At 39.1% G+C, this 21,646-nt stretch overlaps 2 protein-coding genes and 2 long non-coding RNA genes across 5 annotated transcripts in view; 2 read left to right on the plus strand and 2 right to left on the minus strand.

Moving 5' to 3' along the window:
• Window positions 1-655, minus strand: part of LOC117521741 — a 13,851-nt gene extending 13,196 nt beyond the window's left edge. The window contains exon 1 of the long non-coding RNA XR_004564039.1: window positions 518-655. This is a non-coding gene — a long non-coding RNA (uncharacterized LOC117521741). The remainder of the gene's footprint in view (window positions 1-517) is intronic.
• Window positions 219-13,995, plus strand: armc6 (armadillo repeat containing 6). Its single transcript, XM_034183081.1, is given in 10 exon segments — window positions 219-331; window positions 552-674; window positions 4,817-4,902; window positions 4,994-5,401; window positions 5,404-5,572; window positions 5,671-5,816; window positions 5,912-6,043; window positions 11,679-11,816; window positions 11,900-12,205; window positions 13,624-13,995. Coding segments are annotated over 8 exon segments (1,410 nt in total). The 5' UTR covers window positions 219-331; window positions 552-556; the 3' UTR covers window positions 12,113-12,205; window positions 13,624-13,995.
• LOC117521742 lies at window positions 2,424-19,077 on the minus strand. The gene is made up of 3 exons (XR_004564040.1): window positions 18,922-19,077; window positions 17,166-17,174; window positions 2,424-2,459 (listed from the first exon to the last, which is right to left on the minus strand). It is a non-coding gene; the product is annotated as an uncharacterized LOC117521742 (long non-coding RNA).
• The window catches only part of slc25a42 (solute carrier family 25 member 42), a 22,959-nt gene continuing 16,385 nt past the window's right edge, over window positions 15,073-21,646 (plus strand). For both annotated transcript variants that reach the window (XM_034183084.1, XM_034183082.1), the window contains exon 1: window positions 15,073-15,416. The gene's annotated coding sequence lies outside the window, so the exon portion shown is untranslated. The remainder of the gene's footprint in view (window positions 15,417-21,646) is intronic.

Genomic DNA, 21,646 nt, shown 5'->3' on the forward strand with positions numbered 1-21,646 from the left:
CTTCTTTATTTCTACGATTTCTTACAAGGTATAAATGCTAATGAAATTATTTAATTCGTATTCCAGCAAAATGTCATTTTCTGTTTTATTTTTTTTTAAGAAAAACTGACGAACTACCGGTAGAGGTGGAACAGATGTTGGACATGTTTTGTGTTGGCCGAGCAAATGTGTGAGTGGGGCCGTTTTTGCGGAATTTGCTATTCACGAAAGATTACTGCGTGCTTATTCGCGCCTAAAGGGAAGCAACCAACAGACGAAAAGTGCGTAAATCTGCCGTGTGTGTCCGTTCATAAGCGTGGAGGAAAGTGTCTGTCATCGGGCGGTGACAACGGTAGAGTAAAATTTTATTAATTTTATTTCCTTTGTAGTGTTTTTAATCCCTTTTTCAACTGAGACAAATATGCCTCGCAGTATTTTGATTAAATAATCGTTATTATCTTTCAGCAGCGACATTTTAATGCAATCTAAACAAAGCAGTCGAGATTAAGATTAGTCACTGTGGTTAAAAACGAGTTACTCCGTCATATTTTGACATCATTATTTAATAACAGGCAAAATGTCGAGGAGGATCACACAGGATACCTTTGACGCTGTTGTCAGAGAAAACATAGAAGAATTTGACATGGATGCTGATGAAGCTTTGAGGGAAGCTGTGGAACAGTTTGAGTCTCAAGGTGCGTCTCTGATTTTCAAATTCTGTTTGCTGTGTTGCTAGTAGAGGTGGGCGGATCGATCCTAATATCGATACCAACGCTGGTATTGATATTGACGAATCCTTGTGTAAAAAGATCCATACTCAAGCTTTTTTCCTCTCCCGCACGCACTGACTGCTGCGCACGCAGATTCATCAAAGTCTGCTCTCTCTCTGTAAGAGCAGCGCTGCACTGTCATACAACACGGAGCAGCGCACCCTTGTACAACCCCTGGCAAAAATTATGGAATCACCGGCCTCAGAGGATGTTCATTCAGTTGTTTAATTTTGTAGAAAAAAAGCAGATCACAGACATGACACAAAACTAAAGTCATTTCAAATGACAACTTTCTGGCTTTAAGAAACACTATAAGAAATCAGGAAAAAAAATTGTGGCAGTCAGTAACGGTTACTTTTGTAGACCAAGCAGAGGGAAAGAAAATATGGAATCACTCAATTCTGAGGAAAAAATTATGGAATCATGAAAAACAAAAGAACGCTCCAACACATCACTAGTATTTTGTTGCACCACCTCTGGTTTTTATAACAGCTTGCAGTCTCTGAGGCATGGACTTAATGAGTGACAAACAGTACTCTTCATCAATCTGGCTCCAACTTTCTCTGATTGCTGTTGCCAGATCAGCTTTGCAGGTTGGAGCCTTGTCATGGACCATTTTCTTCAACTTCCACCAAAGATTTTCAATTGGATTAAGATCCGGACTATTTGCAGGCCATGACATTGACCCTATGTGTCTTTTTGCAAGGAATATTTTCACAGTTTTTGCTCTATGGCAAGACGCATTATCATCTTGAAAAATGATTTCATCATCCCCAAACATCCTTTCAATTGATGGGATAAGAAAAGTGTCCAAAATATCAACGTAAACGTGCATTTATTGATGATGTAATGACAGCCATCTCCCCAGTGCCTTTACCTGACATGCAGCCCCATATCATCAATGACTGTGGAAATTTACATGTTCTCTTCAGGCAGTCATCTTTATAAATCTCACTGGAACGGCACCAAACAAAAGTTCCAGCATCATCACCTTACCCAATGCAGATTCGAGATTCATCACTGAATATGACTTTCATCCAGTCATCCACAGTCCACGATTGCTTTTCCTTAGCCCATTGTAACCTTGTTTTTTTCTGTTTAGGTGTTCATGATGGCTTTCGTTTAGCTTTTCTGTATGTAAATCCCATTTCCTTTAGGCGGTTTCTTACAGTTCAGTCACAGACGTTTACTCCAGTTTCCTCCCATTCGTTCCTCATTTGTTTTGTTGTGCATTTTCGATTTTTGAGACATATTGCTTTAAGTTTTCTGTCTTGATGCTTTGATGTCTTCCTTGGTCTACCAGTATGTTTGCCTTTAACAACCTTCCCATGTTGTTTGTATTTGGTCCAGAATTTAGACACAGCTGACTGTGAACAACCAACATCTTTTGCAACATTGCGTTTACCCTCTTTGCAACATTTACCCTCTTTTAAGAGTTTGATAATCCTTTCCTTTGTTTCAATTGACATCTCTTGTGTTGGAGCCATGATTCATGTCAGTCCACTTGGTGCAACAGCTCTCCAAGGTTTGATCACTCCTTTTTAGATGCAGACTAACAAGCAGATCTGATTTGATGCAGGTGTTAGTTTTGGGGATGAAAATTTACAGGGTGATTCCATAATTTATTCCTCAGAATTGAGTGAGACCATATTTTTTTCCCTCTGCTTGGTCTAAAAAGGTAACCGTTACTGACTGGCTCAATTTTTTTTTCTTGATTTCTTACAGTGTTTCTTAAAGCCAGAAAGTTGCCATTTGAAATGACTTTAGTTTTGTGTCATGTCTGTGATCTGCTTTTTTTCTACAAAACTAAACAACTGAATGAACATCCTCCGAGGCCGGTGATTCCATAATTTTTGCCAGGGGTTGTATTGTGGTTTGTCAGCCCTCTACCCCAGGAGATTTTGTTTTAAGTTGTGTTGTGTGATATTTAAAAAAAAATGTTGATTGTGATGATAAAGTATTTTGTTGTCACGTACAATGTTTGGCAAAATTCTATCCTAGGTCTTTTGGATCCTTTGGATCTATGAAGCTTAAATATGAAAAGGTATCGATATCAATATTGGCGATACTGGGCCTGTATTTACTTGGTTTCGGATCAATACCAAAATTCCGGTATTGCCCACCTCTAGTTGCCAGATCTCAAGAGTGAAACAAGCAACAGTCTGGAAAAAAAATGTTGCTCTCCAAAAGAAGCCCAAGTTAAGGAACCGTTGAGATACACTACCAGTCAAAAGTGTCCAAATTTCTGACTAGTACTGTATTCTCAATTCATCAAATTTATTAGTGTTATTAATTCAGGAGCATGTCCTGGTTCCACATGTCCCCCGTATCCACTGCACTACCCTTTGTCCTGGATGCAACCGCCCAGGCAGAAAAGTAGTCCATTCCCACCTCTCAAAAGCTGGAAAGCATTGTTCTGCTGCAGGTGAAACATGGGCGTCCTCTTGGCCTTTCTCAGTTGCTAGCATTTGCTGGATCATTCCAAGAGAAAATAAGAGAAAATGTCGTACCTGACATTCTGTCATAACCGAAGTTTACGCAAAGTCAGTCCAGCTGTACCCAAAGATCCTCCAGACAGACCTAGTTCTAAAGACATATATTAGCCACCTTAGAATCTAAGGCTTAGGTTACTGGTTAGTGTTTCACAACCATACAGTAAGACAGGAAGCCATTCCATAAGGTCATCCCAGGTGTGCCTCGTTCTCAAAGGCTGAAGACTCAGAGACATGAATGTCACTGTAGATAAGTGAATGTTTCTACAAGTTTGACACTTGTTTACTGAACCCAGATGTGCTTGTGTGAGATAAATATTTGTACTTTCTGTACTGAGTGAATCAAATAATGTTGTGTTTAAAATTACCTTGTTTAGATAGTGTTTTCTATTAGATGTTTTTCAGTCTAGCTCATGTAATAGTCTAATGTAATTGTCTCAAGCTGAAGCATACAGATGACGTACATGTCGCACGCCATCACCCTTGTTTATGAAAATACAAAATACAGTGTTTATTTTGCTCTACAGCCTGAGTGTTGTGTGATCAATTCAAGAACATGTTTATGCAGAGAAATAAAAAAGTCAGACACATTATGGTAATAACAACTCTTTAATGTTTCAAACTCTGTGAATGTAATTTTCCATCACACTTGTGATAACAGAGTCCAAAGTCATTGAAAGCCTGGATGTCAGTCTTGATTCTCATGAATATGTGTTGGCATGCATGTTAATTTTGCAATCCAGAATAATAGAAACAAAGAGGGAGTATTATTTTGGTATTAACATTGTAACATTGTAACTACCTTAAAAGAATCTGTGTATAATTTGAAGGGTACTCGGTGCTTTCCTCTGTTTGGGTAGTAAAGGCCAGATAACAGATGAGGGCTGTCAGAATTCTGAATTTTTTTTTTTTCCTTCCCCATTAGATACTTGTCACATCATTGGACAGTATGAGTGATGTGTGCACACAGATATGTTCCTATGAGCTTGACTAATGGAGATTCCCATTTAGCTGATATGGAGCATTGATCTTGGGAGTGAGAAGTATGGCATTCTGCTCAAATCTTCTCTCACCCATTAATGATCATGTCACAAAATTTGACTGAACAGCATTTTCTGAGACAATTTACTTGTAGACAAACAGAGAGGGGCAATCACACAACCTCTGCCCATTGGCAGAGATGACTGCCAATCAGTGAGGATATTAGTTGGATTGTCCATTAGTATGTTTATGTTGGAAACAAGTCTGTTAGTTACTTTGTTTGTCCAAAAATACTGTAACCATGACAGTAAAAATATATGTATAACATGACAAGGATCCAAATATATCTTTTAAACACCTTGGAAGTATGACTGTGGAGCCTTGATGATTGAATTTCTAGGTAGTAAAGGCTTTTTAACATGGTCATTTGCATCTTGTGATATAAAAGTTGAGGACTATGTCAAAAATAAACCATTGATCACCTGGAGTGAGTTATTAAGCTCTGTATGGTATTAATATCTTTAGCTTTTGTGTATAAATATGGAATCATTTTAATGTGTATAACAATATTAAACCCTGTTTTTATTGGTGCAGGTGTGGACCTCAGTTGTATAATAAAAGTTGTACCAACTGTATCATCTGACGATAAATCAGAAGAGCATACCCATGAAGTCTTACAGGTGGGCGTTGTCCTAATGGGTAAAAATGGACTTGTATTGTTTATTTGTGTAAGTTTCATCCTGGTCTTGGTTCGTGTTGTTCCAACTACAGGCTTTGGATTCCCTTCGAATTGGAAAAAACTCCTGTAGCGTTCCAGGAGTAAATACAAAGGCAGCTCTGGAACACTTTACTCAACAGTGCTCGCTTGGGTTTGCCCAGCGGTACCTAGCTGCTCAAAACAATGCTTACTTCGTCATTCTGTCCTGCTGCAAAAAGAACGTGGATGACCGGGACGCTCTGCTGGTCTCGCTGTCTGCTTTGGCTGCACTGACAGATGGACAGCCTGATTTGTTAGATGTGGAGGGACAGCAGTTTCTTTTGGTTGTCCTTAGCAAGTACCAGGCAGATGTTTCTGTGATTTGTGACGCCATCTGCACCGTACGTCAGTGCTGTTTGAAGCATGAACAGAACAGACAGGATTTTGTGAAAGGTGGAGTCTTACCACTGCTGACCCAGTGCCCATTGAAAAACACAGTGGATGTGCTGAGCTAGTCAAGGAAGCCTCTGCAGCTCTTAGGGTCATGACCTTTGATGATGATGTCCGAGTCACATATGGGCACGCCCATGACCATGCTAAGATTATTGTTCTTCAGCACAGTGGGCTGAAGGTCTTAATTGAGGCTGCCAAAGGTAAGATCAGCCGATCATTAGCGTAGAATCATCTGACATTTTGATTAAATACCACATGTTGTGATTCTCATTAATGATTTTTTTTTTTTCAAACACAGATCACCTTGATAATACTTCTGTCCTTGGTGAGCTGTGTGCAACTTTGTCACGCCTGGCTGTGAGGAATGAATTCTGTCAAGACATCTGTGATCTCGGTGGGTTAAAGCTCTTCATGACTCTCCTGGCAGACAGCTATGACTCACCGGTCTGTAACAAACATGAGATTGTCAGATAAGATAATGAAGAGTTCAACCTCCAAAGCTTTTCCACTCACTGCAGTGTTTTTCCCTTTTCTTACAGGAATTGGTTCGGCAGGTACTTAGTGCAATTAAAGCCATAGCAGGAAATGATGATGTGAAAGATGCAGTTGTTAATGCAGGAGTCGTCCAGCTCACAGTCATTGCCATGAACAGGCACATGAACATCTCATCTGTAAGTTCACGTTCATGCTGACATGCTGGATGAATATGCAGTGAGTTGTTATTTTCAGCTGACAGTGCAGAAAAGTTTGGTCATTTTTTTTATTATTAAATCTGCTCACTTTTTCTTTTTTAGGTGATGTAACTTTTTAACCAAACCTTTTAAAATGTATATATTATATTTATTTAATAATCCCCTAATTCCCCCTCTCCCCCCCAGAAAGTTGTAGGATATTGTTTGTTTTGAGAGGAAAAGCCCATGATAAGTCAAGACTAGAATCAATTCAAGATTAAAATTGTTGCCTTTTTTTTAATAATATGTGTAGCTACTTGTACAAATGTTGATTTAAAAAAAAACACAGCCTGTTCTTATACAGTGAGGAAAATAAGTATTTGAACACCCTGTGATTTTGCAAGTTCTCCCACTTAGAAATCATGGAGGGGTCTGAAATTTTCATGTTAGGTGCATGTCCATTGTGAGAGACATAATCTAAAAAAAAAAATAAAAAAAATTCAGAAATCACAATGTATGATTTTTTTTAAATAATTTACTTGTATGTTACTGCTGCAAATAAGTATTTCAACACCTGTGAAAATCAATGTTAATATTTGGTACAGTAGCCTTTGTTTGCAATTACAGAGGTCAAATGTTTCCTGTAGTTTTTCACCAGGTTTGCACACACTGCAGCAGGGATTTTGGTCCACTCCTCCACACAGATCTTCCCCAAATCTTTCAGGTTTGGAGTTTCAGCTCCCTCCAAAGATTTTCTATTGACTTCAGGGCTGGACACTGGCCAGGCCACTCCAGGACCTTCAGGTCACTGACCAGCTCCTCCTGGTGTGCTGAAAAATCTAGAATTAATCTTGCAATACATTTTTTTTTTTTTTTTTTTTAATTAAAACAGGTCAGTTTCTGTTCCATAAATGATTAGGCATCATATTAATCAATCAATCAATCAATCAATTTTTTTTATATAGTGCCAAATCACAACAAACAGTTGCCCCAAGGCGCTTTATATTGTAAGGCAAGGCCATACAATAATTATGTAAAACCCCAACGGTCAAACGACCCCCCTGTGAGCAAGCACTTGGCTACAGTGGGAAGGAAAAACTCCCTTTTAACAGGAAGAAACCTCCAGCAGAACCAGGCTCAGGGAGGGGCAGTCTTTTGCTGGGACTGGTTGGGGCTGAGGGAGAGAACCAGGAAAAAGACATGCTGTGGAGGGGAGCAGAGATCGATCACTAATGATTAAATGCAGAGTGGTGCATACAGAGCAAAAAGAGAAAGAAACAGTGCATCATGGGAACCCCCCAGCAGTCTACGTCTATAGCAGCATAACTAAGGGATGGTTCAGGGTCACCTGATCCAGCCCTAACTATAAGCTTTAGCAAAAAGGAAAGTTTTAAGCCTAATCTTAAAAGTAGAGAGGGTGTCTGTCTCCCTGATCTGAATTGGGAGCTGGTTCCACAGGAGAGGAGCCTGAAAGCTGAAGGCTCTGCCTCCCATTCTACTCTTACAAACCCTAGGAACTACAAGTAAGCCTGCAGTCTGAGAGCGAAGCGCTCTATTGGGGTGATATGGTACTACGAGGTCCCTAAGATAAGATGGGACCTGATTATTCAAAACCTTATAAGTAAGAAGAAGAATTTTAAATTCTATTCTAGAATTAACAGGAAGCCAATGAAGAGAGGCCAATATGGGTGAGATATGCTCTCTCCTTCTAGTCCCCGTCAGTACTCTAGCTGCAGCATTTTGAATTAACTGAAGGCTTTTTAGGGAACTTTTAGGACAACCTGATATAATGAATTACAATAGTCCAGCCTAGAGGAAATAAATGCATGAATTAGTTTTTCAGCATCACTCTGAGACAAGACCTTTCTGATTTTAGAGATATTGCGTAAATGCAAAAAAGCAGTCCTACATATTTGTTTAATATGCGCTTTGAAGGACATATCCTGATCAAAAATGACTCCAAGATTTCTCACAGTATTACTAGAGGTCAGGGTAATGCCATCCACAGTAAGGATCTGGTTAGACACCATGTTTCTAAGATTTGTGGGGCCAAGTACAATAACTTCAGTTTTATCTGAGTTTAAAAGCAGGAAATTAGAGGTCATCCATGTCTTTATGTCTGTAAGACAATCCTGCAGTTTAGCTAATTGGTGTGTGTCCTCTGGCTTCATGGATAGATAAAGCGGGTATCATCTGCGTAACAATGAAAATTTAAGCAATACCATCTAATAATACTGCCTAAGGGAAGCATGTATAAAGTGAATAAAATTGGTCCTAGCACAGAACCTTGTGGAACTCCATAATTAACTTTAGTCTGTGAAGAAGGTTCCCCATTTACATGAACAAATTGTAATCTATTAGACAAATATGATTCAAACCACCGCAGCGCAGTGCCTTTAATACCTATGGCATGCTCTAATCTCTGTAATAAAATTTTATGGTCAACAGTATCAAAAGCAGCACTGAGGTCTAACAGAACAAGCACAGAGATGAGTCCACTGTCCGAGGCCATAAGAAGATCATTTGTAACCTTCACTAATGCTGTTCTGTACTATGATGAATTCTAAAACCTGACTGAAACTCTTCAAATAGACCATTCCTCTGCAGATGATCAGTTAGCTGTTTTACAACTACCCTTTCAAGAATTTTTGAGAGAAAAGGAAGGTTGGAGATTGGCCTATAATTAGCTAAGATAGCTGGGTCAAGTGATGGCTTTTTAAGTAATGGTTTAATTACTGCCACCTTAAAAGCCTGTGGTACATAGCCAACTAACAAAGATAGATTGATCATATTTAAGATCGAAGCATTAAATAATGGTAGGGGCTTCCTTGAGCAGCCTGGTAGGAATGGGGTCTAATAAACATGTTGATGGTTTGGGATGAAGTAACTAATGAAAATAACTCAGACAGAACAATCGGAGAGAAAGAGTCTAACCAAATACCCGGCATCACTGAAAGCAGCCAAAGATAACGATACGTCTTTGGGATGGTTATGAGTAATTTTTTCTCTAATAGTTAAAATTTTGTTAGCAAAGAAAGTCATGAAGTCATTACTAGTTAAAGTTAATGGAATACTCAGCTCAATAGAGCTCTGACTCTTTGTCAGCCTGGCTACAGTGCTGAAAAGAAACCTGGGGTTGTTCTTATTTTCTTCAATTAGTGATGAGTAGAAAGATGTCCTAGCTTTACGGAGGGCTTTTTTATAGAGCAACAGACTCTTTTTCCAGGCTAAGTGAAGATCTTCTAAATTAGTGAGACGCCATTTCCTCTCCAACTTACGGGTTATCTGCTTTAAGCTACGAGTTTGTGAGTTATACCACGGAGTCAGGCACTTCTGATTTAAAGCTCTCTGTTTTAGAGGAGCTACAGCATCCAAAGTTGTCTTCAATGAGGATGTAAAACTATTGACGAGATACTCTATCTCACTTACAGAGTTTAGGTAGCTACTCTGCACTGTGTTGGTATATGGCATTAGAGAACATAAAGAAGGAATAATATCCTTAAACCTAGTTACAGTGCTTTCTGAAAGACTTCTAGTGTAATGAAACTTATTCCCCACTGCTGGGTAGTCCATCAGAGTAAATGTTATTAAGAAATGATCAGACAGAAGGGAGTTTTCAGGGAATACTGTTAAGTCTTCTATTTCCATACCATAAGTCAGAACAAGATCTAAGATATGATTAAAGTGGTGGGTGGACTCATTTACTTTTTGAGCAAAGCCAATAGAGTCTAATAATAGATTAAATGCAGTGTTGAGGCTGTCATTCTCAGCATCTGTGTGGATGTTAAAATCGCCCACTATAATTATCTTATCTGAGCTAAGCACTAAGTCAGACAAAAGGTCTGAAAATTCACAGAGAAACTCACAGTAACGACCAGGTGGACGATAGATAATAACAAATAAAACTGTTTTTTGGGACTTCCAATTTGGATGGACAAGACTAAGAGTCAAGCTTTCAAATGAATTAAAGCTCTGTCTGGGTTTTTGATTAATTAATAAGCTGGAATGGAAGATTGCTGCTAATCCTCCGCCCCGGCCCGTGCTACGAGCATTCTGACAGTTAGTGTGACTCGGGGGTGTTGACTCATTTAAACTAACATATTCATCCTGCTGTAACCAGGTTTCTGTAAGGCAGAATAAATCAATATGTTGATCAATTATTATATTATTTACCAACAGGGACTTAGAAGAGAGAGACCTAATGTTTAATAGACCACATTTAACTGTTTGTCTGTGGTGCAGTTGAAGGTGCTATATTATTTTTCTTTTTGAATTTTTATGCTTAAATAGATTTTTGCTGGTTATTGGTAGTCTGGGAGCAGGCACCGTCTCTACGGGGATGGGGTAATGAGGGGATGGCAGGGGGAGAGAAGCTGCAGAGAGGTGTGTAAGACTACAACTCTGCTTCCTGGTCCCAACCCTGGATAGTCACGGTTTGGAGGATTTAAGAAAATTGGCCAGATTTCTAGAAATGAGAGCTGCTCCATCCAAAGTGGGATGGATGCTGTCTCTCCTAACAAGACCAGGTTTTCCCCAGAAGCTTTGCCAATTATCTATGAAGCCCACCTCATGTTTTGGACACCACTCAGACAGCCAGCAATTCAAGGAGAACATGCGGCTAAACATGTCACTCCCGGTCTGATTGGGGAGGGGCCCAGAGAAAACTACAGAGTCCGACATTGTTTTTGCAAAGTTACACATCGATTTAATGTTAATTTTAGTGACCTCCGATTGGCGTAACCGGGTGTCATTACTGCCGACGTGAATTACAATCTTACCAAATTTACGCTTAGCCTTAGCCAGCAGTTTCAAATTTCCTTCAATGTCGCCTGCTCTGGCCCCCGGAAGACAACTGACTATGGTTGCTGGTGTCGCTAACTTCACATTTCGCAAAACAGAGTCGCCAATAACCAGAGTTTGATCCTCGGCGGGTGTGTCGTCGAGTGGGGAAAAATGGTTAGAGATGTGAACGGGTTGGCGGTGTACACAGGGCTTCTGTTTAGGGCTACGCTTCCTCCTCACAGTCACCCAGTCAGCCTGCTTTCCCTGCTACTCGGGATCTGCCAGGGGGCAACTAACGGCGGCTAAGCTACCTTGGTCTGCACCGACTACAGGGGCCTGGCTAGCTGTAGAATTTTCCACGGTGCGGAGCCGAGTCTCCAATTCGCCCAGCCTGGCCTCCAAAGCTACGAATAAGCTACACTTATTACAAGTACCGTTACTGCTAAAGGAGGCCAAGGAATAGCTAAACATTTCACACCCAGAGCAGAAAAGTGCGGGAGAGACAGGAGAAGCCGCCATGCTAAATCGGCTAAGAGCTAGTAGCTACGCTAAGCTAGCGGATTCCTAAAAACACGCAAAGTGAATAATGTATAAATAATTTAGAGGTGATTCAGCAGAAGGAGTGCTTTAGTTAAGGCACGTAAAGATTACACTGGGAAACAAATCGTAATCTAGATAACTAGATCAGTCTAACTGCGCAGATTAAACAGCTAACAGATACAGAAAAACACAGCTGTGCTCCGGAACAGGAAGTGATACAATACCGCAGTGAGAGCCAGCCACCAGTAGAGGCAAGCCATATTGCATTTGTTGACAAAGAAATTTTTAAAATGAGGTTGGTTTTGTGCTGCAGGTGTGCGAGCGTGGCTGCGCATGCCTATCTGTTCTCGCTCTGCGTAAACCCAACAACTGCAAAGTCATAATGGAGAATGGCGGTGCCTCGGCTGCTTTGCAGGCTATGAAATGTCATTCTGATGTTGTCAGTGTGCAGGTAACAAGAGGCCATTCAAAATTAAATGTAAAAAGACACACTGTCAAATGTGAGTGACTGTTTTTTCCCTTTTCTGCCAACAGAAACAGGCATGTATGCTTTTGAGAAACTTGGTTGCACGAATGCGCAGCTATTGCCAACCACTTCTGGACATGGGGGCAGAGCCTCTGATAGCCCAGGCCTTACGCGCTCATCAAGACTGTGGTGATGAGGCTAAAGCAGCCCTAAGAGATCTTGGATGCCAGGTGGAGCTTCGGGAGCTGTGGACTGGTAAACACAGCAGCCTTGCCAACTAGAGGAAAAGAGTAGCACGAAGGGCTGAAAGCTTCAAAGAGGAAAATGCTTGAGCGTAATAAACTCTGATGTCTGTATACATAGTACAACCCCTGGCAAAAATTATGGAATCACCGGCCTCGGAGGATGTTCATTCAGTTGTTTAATTTTGTAGAAAAAAAAGCAGATCACAGACATGACACAAAACTAAAGTCATGGCAAATGGCAACTTTCTGGCTTTAAGAAACACTATAAGAAATCAAGAAAAAAAGATTGTGGCAGTCAGTAACGGTTACTTTTTTAGACCAAGCAGAGGAAAAAAATATGGAATCACTCAATTCTGAGAAAAAATTATGGAATCACCCTGTAAATTTTCATCCCCAAAACTAACACCTGCATCAAATCAGATCTGCTCCTTAGTCTGCATCTAAAAAGGAGTGAACACACCTTGGAGAGCTGTTGCACCAAGTGGACTGACATGAATCATGGCTCCAACATGAGAGATGTCAATTGAAACAAAGGAGAGGATTATCAAACTCTTAAAAGAGAGTAAATCATCACGCAATGTTGCAAAAGATGTTGGTTGTTCACAGTCAGCTGTGTCTAAACTCTGGACCAAATACAAACAACATGGGAAGGTTGTTAAAGGCAAACATACTGGTAGACCAAGGAAGACATCAAAGCGTCAAGACAGAAAACTTAAAGCAATATGTCTCAAAAATCGAAAAATGTACAACAAAACAAATGAGGAACGAATGGGAGGAAACTGGAGTCAACGTCTGTGACCGAACTGTAAGAAACCGCCTAAAGGAAATGGGATTTACATACAGAAAAGCTAAACGAAAGGCATCATTAACACCTAAACAGAAAAAAACAAGGTTACAATGGGCTAAGGAAAAGCAATTGTGGACTGTGGATGACTGGATGAAAGTCATATTCAGTGATGAATCTCGAACCTGCATTGGGCAAGGTGATGATGCTGGAACTTTTGTTTGGTGCCTTTCCAATGAGATTTATAAAGATGACTGCCTGAAGAGAACATGTAAATTTCCACAGTCATTGATATGGGGCTGCATGTCAGGTAAAGGCACTTGGGGATGATGAAATCATTTTTCAAGATGATAATGCATCTTGCCATAGAGCAAAAACTGCAAAAACATTCCTTGCAAAAAGACACATAGGGTCAGTGTCAATGAGCAGATCTGATTTGATGCAGGTGTTAATTTGGGGGATGAAAATTTACAGGGTGATTCCATAATTTTTTCCTCAGAATTGAGTGATTCCATATTTTTTTTTCCTCTGCTTGGTCTAAAAAAGTAACCGTTACTGACTGCCACAATCTTTTTTTCTTGATTTCTTATAGTGTTTCTTAAAGCCAGAAAGTTGCCATTTGAAATGACTTTAGTTTTGTGTCATGTCTGTGATCTGCTTTTTTTTCTACAAAATTAAACAACTGAATGAACATCCTCTGAGGCCGGTGATTCCATAATTTTTGCCAGGGGTTGTAGTTATAGCAGACACATTCTTTTGAGAGAACTCCACTTTGGCACACATTTTGGCAAGTTCCAGTGAAATAATTTCGAAACCCTTTGTGTTGATTATGAGCCGTTTTGTGTCCCATACATTTTTTTATTTTATGTTTGATACATATTTGTTGGTGGGTAAATTGTTTTGTACAACATTGGCTAATTTACTAATGTATTTGCATTCATGAAAATAGCAGATGTCCCATACGTCCATTGTTGTGAATTCTGTGTCCTGTGCTGGCAGTGCCAAAATTATTGAACGTCTTACTAGACATTCCTGTTTGTGCATATACTCTACATTCTGCATGATTATGATCAAATTTACTTTTGGTTATTACCCTGCGTATTGACAAAGCAGAAACAGCAGAGTATCTTTTTCATTGGTGTTTGTGTGTGTGTGTGTGTGTGTGTGTACAAGATAACTCAAAAACAGATTGGTATATTTCCTTCAAATTTGGTGGGAATTTTACTTGGATAGATGTCTAGAGGTCATTCCATTTTGGAGTACTTTGGTGAAAGGTCAAGGAAAATATCGTCCGAAAACCACCTTTTTCTGAAACTGAGTATACGGTAGATAATACTGTATGTGATCTATAGTATATGCACACAAGTGGATTACCTCATTCAGTGTTGTGGTAACGCAATTCATTAATGGATATACAAAAAAAAAAAGTCAACCATTTTAATAATTGCTCAAGAATAAAATTACAATTGTTGACTTGTCTCAGTGTTAAATAAATGGAGTCAGTCATTTCCTGTTTTGAGAATTTTTTTTTTTTTTTTAATCCACAACAGTTTTCATTGTTTTACTCTGACAGAATATTTTAAAGGGTCATAGCATGTTTGAATTGAATATATAGAATTTGGGTGGGGGCGGGGGTCAGGAGGGATTTTTTTTGTAACAAATTATATTCACAGATCAAACAGCAAACATGGCTACATTTCAACAACCTCGGCAACAGTGAAACAACACAAGGGAGCGCCCAGAACCACAAAAGATACAAAATAAAAACAACTCTATGCAAAGGAGATCACATTGTGTATTTAGAATGAATGTCAATCATAAGAGTACAGTTTTTGTCCTTTAGATGTTTCATAAATTTTAAAGAGAGATAAGTTGCACGTCAAATGGAGGCTGCAATTTTGCCGCAAGTTGTGGACAAAACTACTATATTGGTGGTTTTGATGGAAGTGGTATGAGAGGAAAAAATTGGCAGTATCTAATGAAAGTTTTCTGGGTGCTGCAGACAGTAGTATTTTATTTTATTGGTATCTCTGCAACCACCAGAGACAAAACAACCTGAATATGATCTTCATCTGTCAAGTTATAACAGACATTCATATCACTGATAGCACTGTCAAAAGCTTCTGTAGAATAAGCTATACAGAACACAAGTTAACAGCAGTCCTGTAGTATAATTAGCCAGTGAGAATCTACCAGGCAGGCCTCCCCTTTGATAAGTTTGTCTCTACACACCCTTCTGTCTGACCTATCGAAGCATTTCCCCGCCTCACACGGACTTCATTTCCCACAATCCCACGTTGGTCTCTCGTCCTTGTGAAGCAGTTTTCTACTGCAGCAGTAAACGGACTTTAAGGCGTGTTCTTAATATGTGACAGGCAGCGTCTTCGTTACATTAATGTATTTGATCAAGTTTCATGTCAAGACGTAATATTTTCGGAGTGGTAAACTCGACGGAGCGTTAATGTAAGGGGCTGCTAGTGGCTAGCTAACATTGTTTTGCGCTTTAGAATAAAAGAATCGCACACAAACCTTAACGCTGGTGGCAGCTTTGTTAAGGTAAGATATCAGTCTTTTTCTAAGCCTCTGGTTAATTGCGTTCTGCAAGTTATTATATGAATAAGTTAAGGATTAATAAGGTATGATTTTTTTTTCTGATATGCCATAAATAGAACAACATTCACATAGAATGCACATGATCTCTGCCACAGGAGTAATTTATTTATTGGGGGGGCAGTTGAAATAATTTTGACAAGTTATGTTGTATTTTAAGACTTTTATGCAACTGATAATTCAGTTACACCCTTTCAAAGACTGTCATAATTTTTAAGAATATTTGGACATAGGAGTTGGAATGTGCGAAAAATAAGATCCTAAATCAAATACAAATGAAAAAAAAAATTGCACATAGGTAAACAAGGCTGTTAGTATTTATCATACGCAAAGTATGGATCGCTATTAGTTTGGCACCCATTCTTATCCAAACAATGTCACTGTCACTGTTCATGCACCACTGTAACCCTAGCCATAAATTTAATGCTAATCCTAACACTAAATTCTGTTTGAAATTCGTCAGTTGCTTCCTTTGCAGCTTCGATGCCACATTGTCCATCTTTATCTTGCGATAATTACGGTGGTTACTGGATGCTATATGTGAAAAAAGATATGTGGTACTTTATCAGTAGCCACTTAGAATAAACAAAGTGGCTATAACACAGACATTCTGCCTCATTCATGTTAATAGCTTCTCTTGTCTTGTTTGGTTTAAAGCATAAATATTCTCACAGTGGCATAGTTGCAGATTGTGGCAATGAAGCAACATTAATTTGGGCTTATTCTTCCAAACTTTGTGGCTGGAATTATGCAGCCATTATGCAGTAACCCATAATTATGCAGTAACCTGTAATCTTTACTTCACCTGCTTCACTGTTGCTCTGTGTGTGTTGTTTATATGTGCATATGTTGACTGTGGTGAAACTCACACAGAATGCATGTCACAGCGTAGCCAAAAAGCACAGCAGATTATGTTTCCATATATTATACATTGCATCCAGGAAGTATTCACAGCGCTTCACTTTTTCCACATTTTGCACAGCCTTTTTCCAAAAGCGAGTAAATTCACTTTTCCTTCTACTCACAAAACCCCATAATGACAACATAAAAAAGAGGTTTTTTTTATATTTGCATTTTTTTTTTAAATAAAAAGCTAAGAAATCACTGCTGGTATAGGCTCCAGCCCTCTGTGACCGTTAATTGGAGTACACGATTGAGGATGAATGAACTAAGGAATCACATGTACAGTATTCACATCTTCATCACATCTTCAATTGGATTCAGGTCTGGGCTCTGTTGGGCCACTCAAAGACATTCACAGAGTTATCCTGAAGCCACTCCTTTGATATCTTGGATGTCTGTTTAGGGTCATTGTCCTTCTGAAAGATGAACCGTCACCCCAGTCTGAGGTCAAGAGTGCTCTGCAGCAGGTTTTCATCCAGGATGTCTCTATACATTGGTGGATTCATGTTTCTCTCAGTCCTGACTAGTCTCCCAGTTCTGCTGCTGAAAAACATCCAAACAGCAAGATGCTTCCACCACCATGCTTCACTGTAGGGATGGTGCCTCATTTCTTCCAAACATGATCCCTGGCATTCCCACCAAAGATCTCAATCTTTGTCTCATCAGACCAGAGAATTTTGTTTCTCATGGTCTGAGAGTCCTTCAGGTGCCTTTTGGCAAACTCCAGGTGGGCTGCCATGTGCCTTTTACTAAGGAGTAAACGGCACATGGCAAAAAAAAAAAACAAAAAACAAAAAAAAACTTTTTTCACATTGTCATTATGGGGTATTATGTGTAGAATTTTGAAGGAAAAAATGAATTCCATCCATTTTGGAATAAGGCTAAAACATGGAAAAAGTGCAGTGTTGTGAATACTTTCTGGATGCACGGTATGTTGTCTTTTTTCTGTAGATGGTTGTGTTAAATTGAGCCCTGTATAGTAATAGGAATAGGAATTGTGATAGGTGTAGCATCATATGCTAACAATTTATTTCATAATAAAGTCACTTCCTGTCAGCTAGCGATGGTGCGAAGAATCTTTACTGAATTATCAAAGCTTCCCAGGTAGTTAGTTTTTTGTTCCCTTGACTTCTCTGGAGTGCTCAGATGGAGGTAAAATATAAGTAAACATAAAATGTTATCAGGACATGACTGATGACATTTGTTTAGGGCAGCCTATCTTATGGTTCCATTTCTGACGTGATGGGGCAAAGCACTGTAAAGCACTGTAATGTCCCTTCTTGATCGCATAGAGGTTTGGTCTGTAATCTGCATATATAGCATTACAATTGATGAGATATATCTGGAATGTCAGCCAAGTAGGTGTACAGGTCAACATTTTGAAGTATAGGTTAGACTGTTGCTTTGGCACAGTCTGCTTCACAAGGACACTTGTATAGCCCAGAAAGTAACAATTGCTCATTGTATCTTGGTGTCGTAGTTGTTATATGCCATCTGGCAACAAAGTCGGCAATCACATACAGAAAACTGGGAGCCCTTTTCTGCTTTAGACAATTATTAATGTCATAATCAGATCCAAAATGGCCACCTGTTGTAGAGGTGTGAATCTTTCAGTATCTCATGATTCGTTTCATTTCCATTTAATGGGGCCACGATTCAATTCAAAATAGATTTTTCCGTTCTAAATTAATTTAGTACATAGAGCAGCTTATTTCAGAAACTACTCAAGTGTGCTGCACTGTGGTAAAAAAGGTGGTGTGACAAATGATGCCATGAACGCAAAGTGTGTCTAAGATTGTGTAGTTTTATATTTGAAAAAGGCAATGTAAACAAAAGTAAAGCTATGAATAAAGGTGTGGGTTTTCCCAACGCTGTAAGGGCTTTTGTCATTAGCTTTAGATGAGTTTAGTTTGCTGCATTTTTACAAACTTTTATCCTTTTATTACTTGTTGCACAGTCTGTCACACCAGACTACCTTTAATATTTCATCAATTTTAAGCTTGTTTGATTTTTGCGCAAATTACAACATGCCATAAAGCATCATTCTGCACAGATTAAAAATCATCGTAGGTAGCATCTCTGTTCGGTGAACATCCCTTCTGTGAAGTCTGACACCAAATCATATAAAATGTCAATTTTGTAATGAATTGGCCACGTCTGTCTAAAAGTGCATGCAGCGCGATCTGATCTAGTAGTCCATGAGCCAAGCAGGTTTTCGGTACCACTTAAGGGAAATAAACAACACTTTGAATCCAGCCTCAGTGTATCATGGCCTACACAAAAATGTATGATAGCCATCCCGTGGTGGTAGCTGTAGCCAGGTAGGGGTCAGTGAAGAATTACACAGAGGTCAAGCTTTAAAAATGCTCCAGTCATGTTGAAAACTGTCACATTACTTGTCTGGTCATAACGATTCCAACAAGGTATAGTTTGTACTATCTGTGATGGCATGTTTTGGAGTTATGGGGTTAAAACAGCAAAAAAGGTGACAAAGGTCAGTTTCAGTTTGTACAGGGGTCAAAAGTTAAAGTTGCTCCATTTTCAGTACAGAATGATCCAAATTATTGGTTTAAATAAAAAGATTAATAAATGGAATAGTTTTGACTGTGTTGAATGTTTGGTCTCCAAGGTAAAGGTCCAACAAGGTCAACATCTATTGGATTCTATGACATGTGACATATATCGCCCTGTAACATGATGTAACATGAACTAAGCATGACAGATGGTGCAAACTATTCCTTATTAGAACCCTATTAAAACAATAATTTGCATCATTTTTTTTTTTTACTGAATTTTAGCAATTTTAACTTTTGACCCCTATATACAAACTGAAATTGACCTTTGTCACCTTTTTTGCTGTTTTACCCCATAACTCCAGACCATTCCATCACGGATAGTCCAACATATACCTTTTTGGAATCATTATGACCAGACAAGTAATGTGATATAGTTTTTAGCATGATTGGAGCATTTTAAAAGTTTGACCTCTGTGTAATTCTTCACTGACCCCTACCTGACTACAGCTACCACCATGGGATGGCCATCATACATTTTTGTGTAGGCCATGATACACTGAGGCTGGATTCAAAGTGTTGTTTATTCCCCTTAAGTGGTACCGATTTGGTCAAAATTGATGAGTGGCTCATGGACTATAATAGAGAGACAATGATTCAACACAGATATGCATTGGTGCGCTTTGGCTTCCCTAGTTTGGAAGAAAAAATCAGTAACTAAACAAAATCCATTTATTTTTCCAAATGTTCCAAACGGACTGATGTAGGCCGGTTCTCCGTTGTATGCTGTAAGTGCTCTAAGCACTTGCGATATATCTGTGCTCAAACACAGAGCACGCTGACTCCGCCTCCTGCAGACATCAGAAAACAGGGACAGAAGCAATTTACTGAATGGCAGTGAGGAACAACAAACAAAACAGACATTATTTTAAAAATACATTTTTGAACATTTTGAATTGTTAAGGAAAAGAAGTGCAATTCTGACACATAAATTGCACCCCCCCACACACCACTAACCTGTTGTGATTTCACGACAAATCAGAGGCATTATTATGCTGGAGGCCTGAATGAAGTTTAATATACAGTAGTGTTCAGAATAATAGTAGTGCCATGTGACTAAAAAGATTAATCCAGGTTTTGAGTATATTTCTTATTGTTACATGGGAAACAAGGTACCAGTAGATTCAGTAGATTCTCACAAATCCAACAAGACCAAGCATTCATGATATGCACACTCTTAAGGCTATGAAATTGGGCTATTAGTAAAAAAAAAAAGTAGAAAAGGGGGTGTTCACAATAATAGTAGTGTGGCATTCAGTCAGTGAGTTGGTCAATTTTGTGGAACAAACAGGTGTGAATCAGGTATCCCCTATTTAAGGATGAAGCCAGCACCTGTTGAACATGCTTTTCTCTTTGAAAGCCTGAGGAAAATGGGATGTTCAAAACATTGTTCAGAAGAACAGCGTAGTTTGATTAAAAAGATAAAAAATTATAGGCTGTTCATCTACAATGATCTCCAATGCTTTAAAATGGACAAAAAAAAAAAAACAGACGCATGGAAGAAAACAGAAAACAATCAGAAACCATTGATCAGCTCCAGGATGATCAAAGACAGTCTGGAGATACCTGTAAGTGCTGTGACAGTTAGAAGACACCTGTGTGAAGCTACTGTATTAGCAAGAATCCCCCGCAAAGTCCCTCTGTTAAATAAAAGACGTGCAGAAGAGATTACAGTTTGCCAAAGAACACATCAACTGGCCTAAAGAGAAATGGAGGAATATTTTGTGGACTGATGAGAGTAAAATTGTTCTTTTTGGGTCCAAGGGCCGCAGACAGTTTGTGAGATGACCCCCAAACTCTGAATTCAAGCCACAGTTCACAGTGAAGACAGTGAAGCATGGTGGTGCAAACATCATGATATGGGTATGTTTCTCCTACTATGGTGTTGGGTCTATATATCGCATACCAGGTATCATGGATCAGTTTGGATATGTCAGAATACTTGAAGAGGTCATGTTGCCTTATGCTGAAGAGGACATGCCCTTGAAATGGGTGTTTCAACAAAACAATGACCCCAAGCACACTAGTAAATGAGCAAAATCTTGGTTCCAAACCAACAAATTAATGCCTCGCAGATGTGAAGAAATCATGAAAAACTGTGGTTATACAACTAAATACTAGTTTAGTGACTCAAAGGATTGCTAAAAAAGCAGTTTGAACATAATAGTTTTGAGTTTGTAGCGTCAACAGCAGATGCTACTATTATTGTGAACACCCCCTTTTCTACTTTTTTTTTTACTAATAGCCCAATTTCATCACTACTCTTAGCTTCATAGTGGAGTAGAGCAGAAAAGGATTTTCTTTCACCAAAACAGATCAATTCCAGGCTTGCATCTCAGATGTACCTTCTGGCAGTTTGTAACTAAACTTTCAGGTCTTATTGTTAAGAAAATCCTCCTCTATACCACTTCACCATGAAGATGGATAACTGGTGATACAAAATGCAAAGCTTGCACTGTGCATAATTTCTCCAATCTCAGCCACGTAAGCCTATAACTTCTTCTGGGTTGTCTGGATGTTTTGGTGGCTTTCCTCACTCTTCTCCTTCTTGCACAGTCACTCAGTTTTTGAGAACTGTCTACTCCATGCAGATTTACCATAGAGTGCCATATTGTTTGTATTTCTTTGTAATTGATGTAAATAAATTCCGAAACATATTCAGTGGCAGCTTTACCATCAGAGAGCCTCGTCCACAACTAC

The sequence above is a fragment of the Thalassophryne amazonica genome, chromosome 12 (genome assembly GCF_902500255.1).
Source record: "Thalassophryne amazonica chromosome 12, fThaAma1.1, whole genome shotgun sequence".
Lineage (NCBI taxonomy): Eukaryota > Metazoa > Chordata > Actinopteri > Batrachoidiformes > Batrachoididae > Thalassophryne > Thalassophryne amazonica.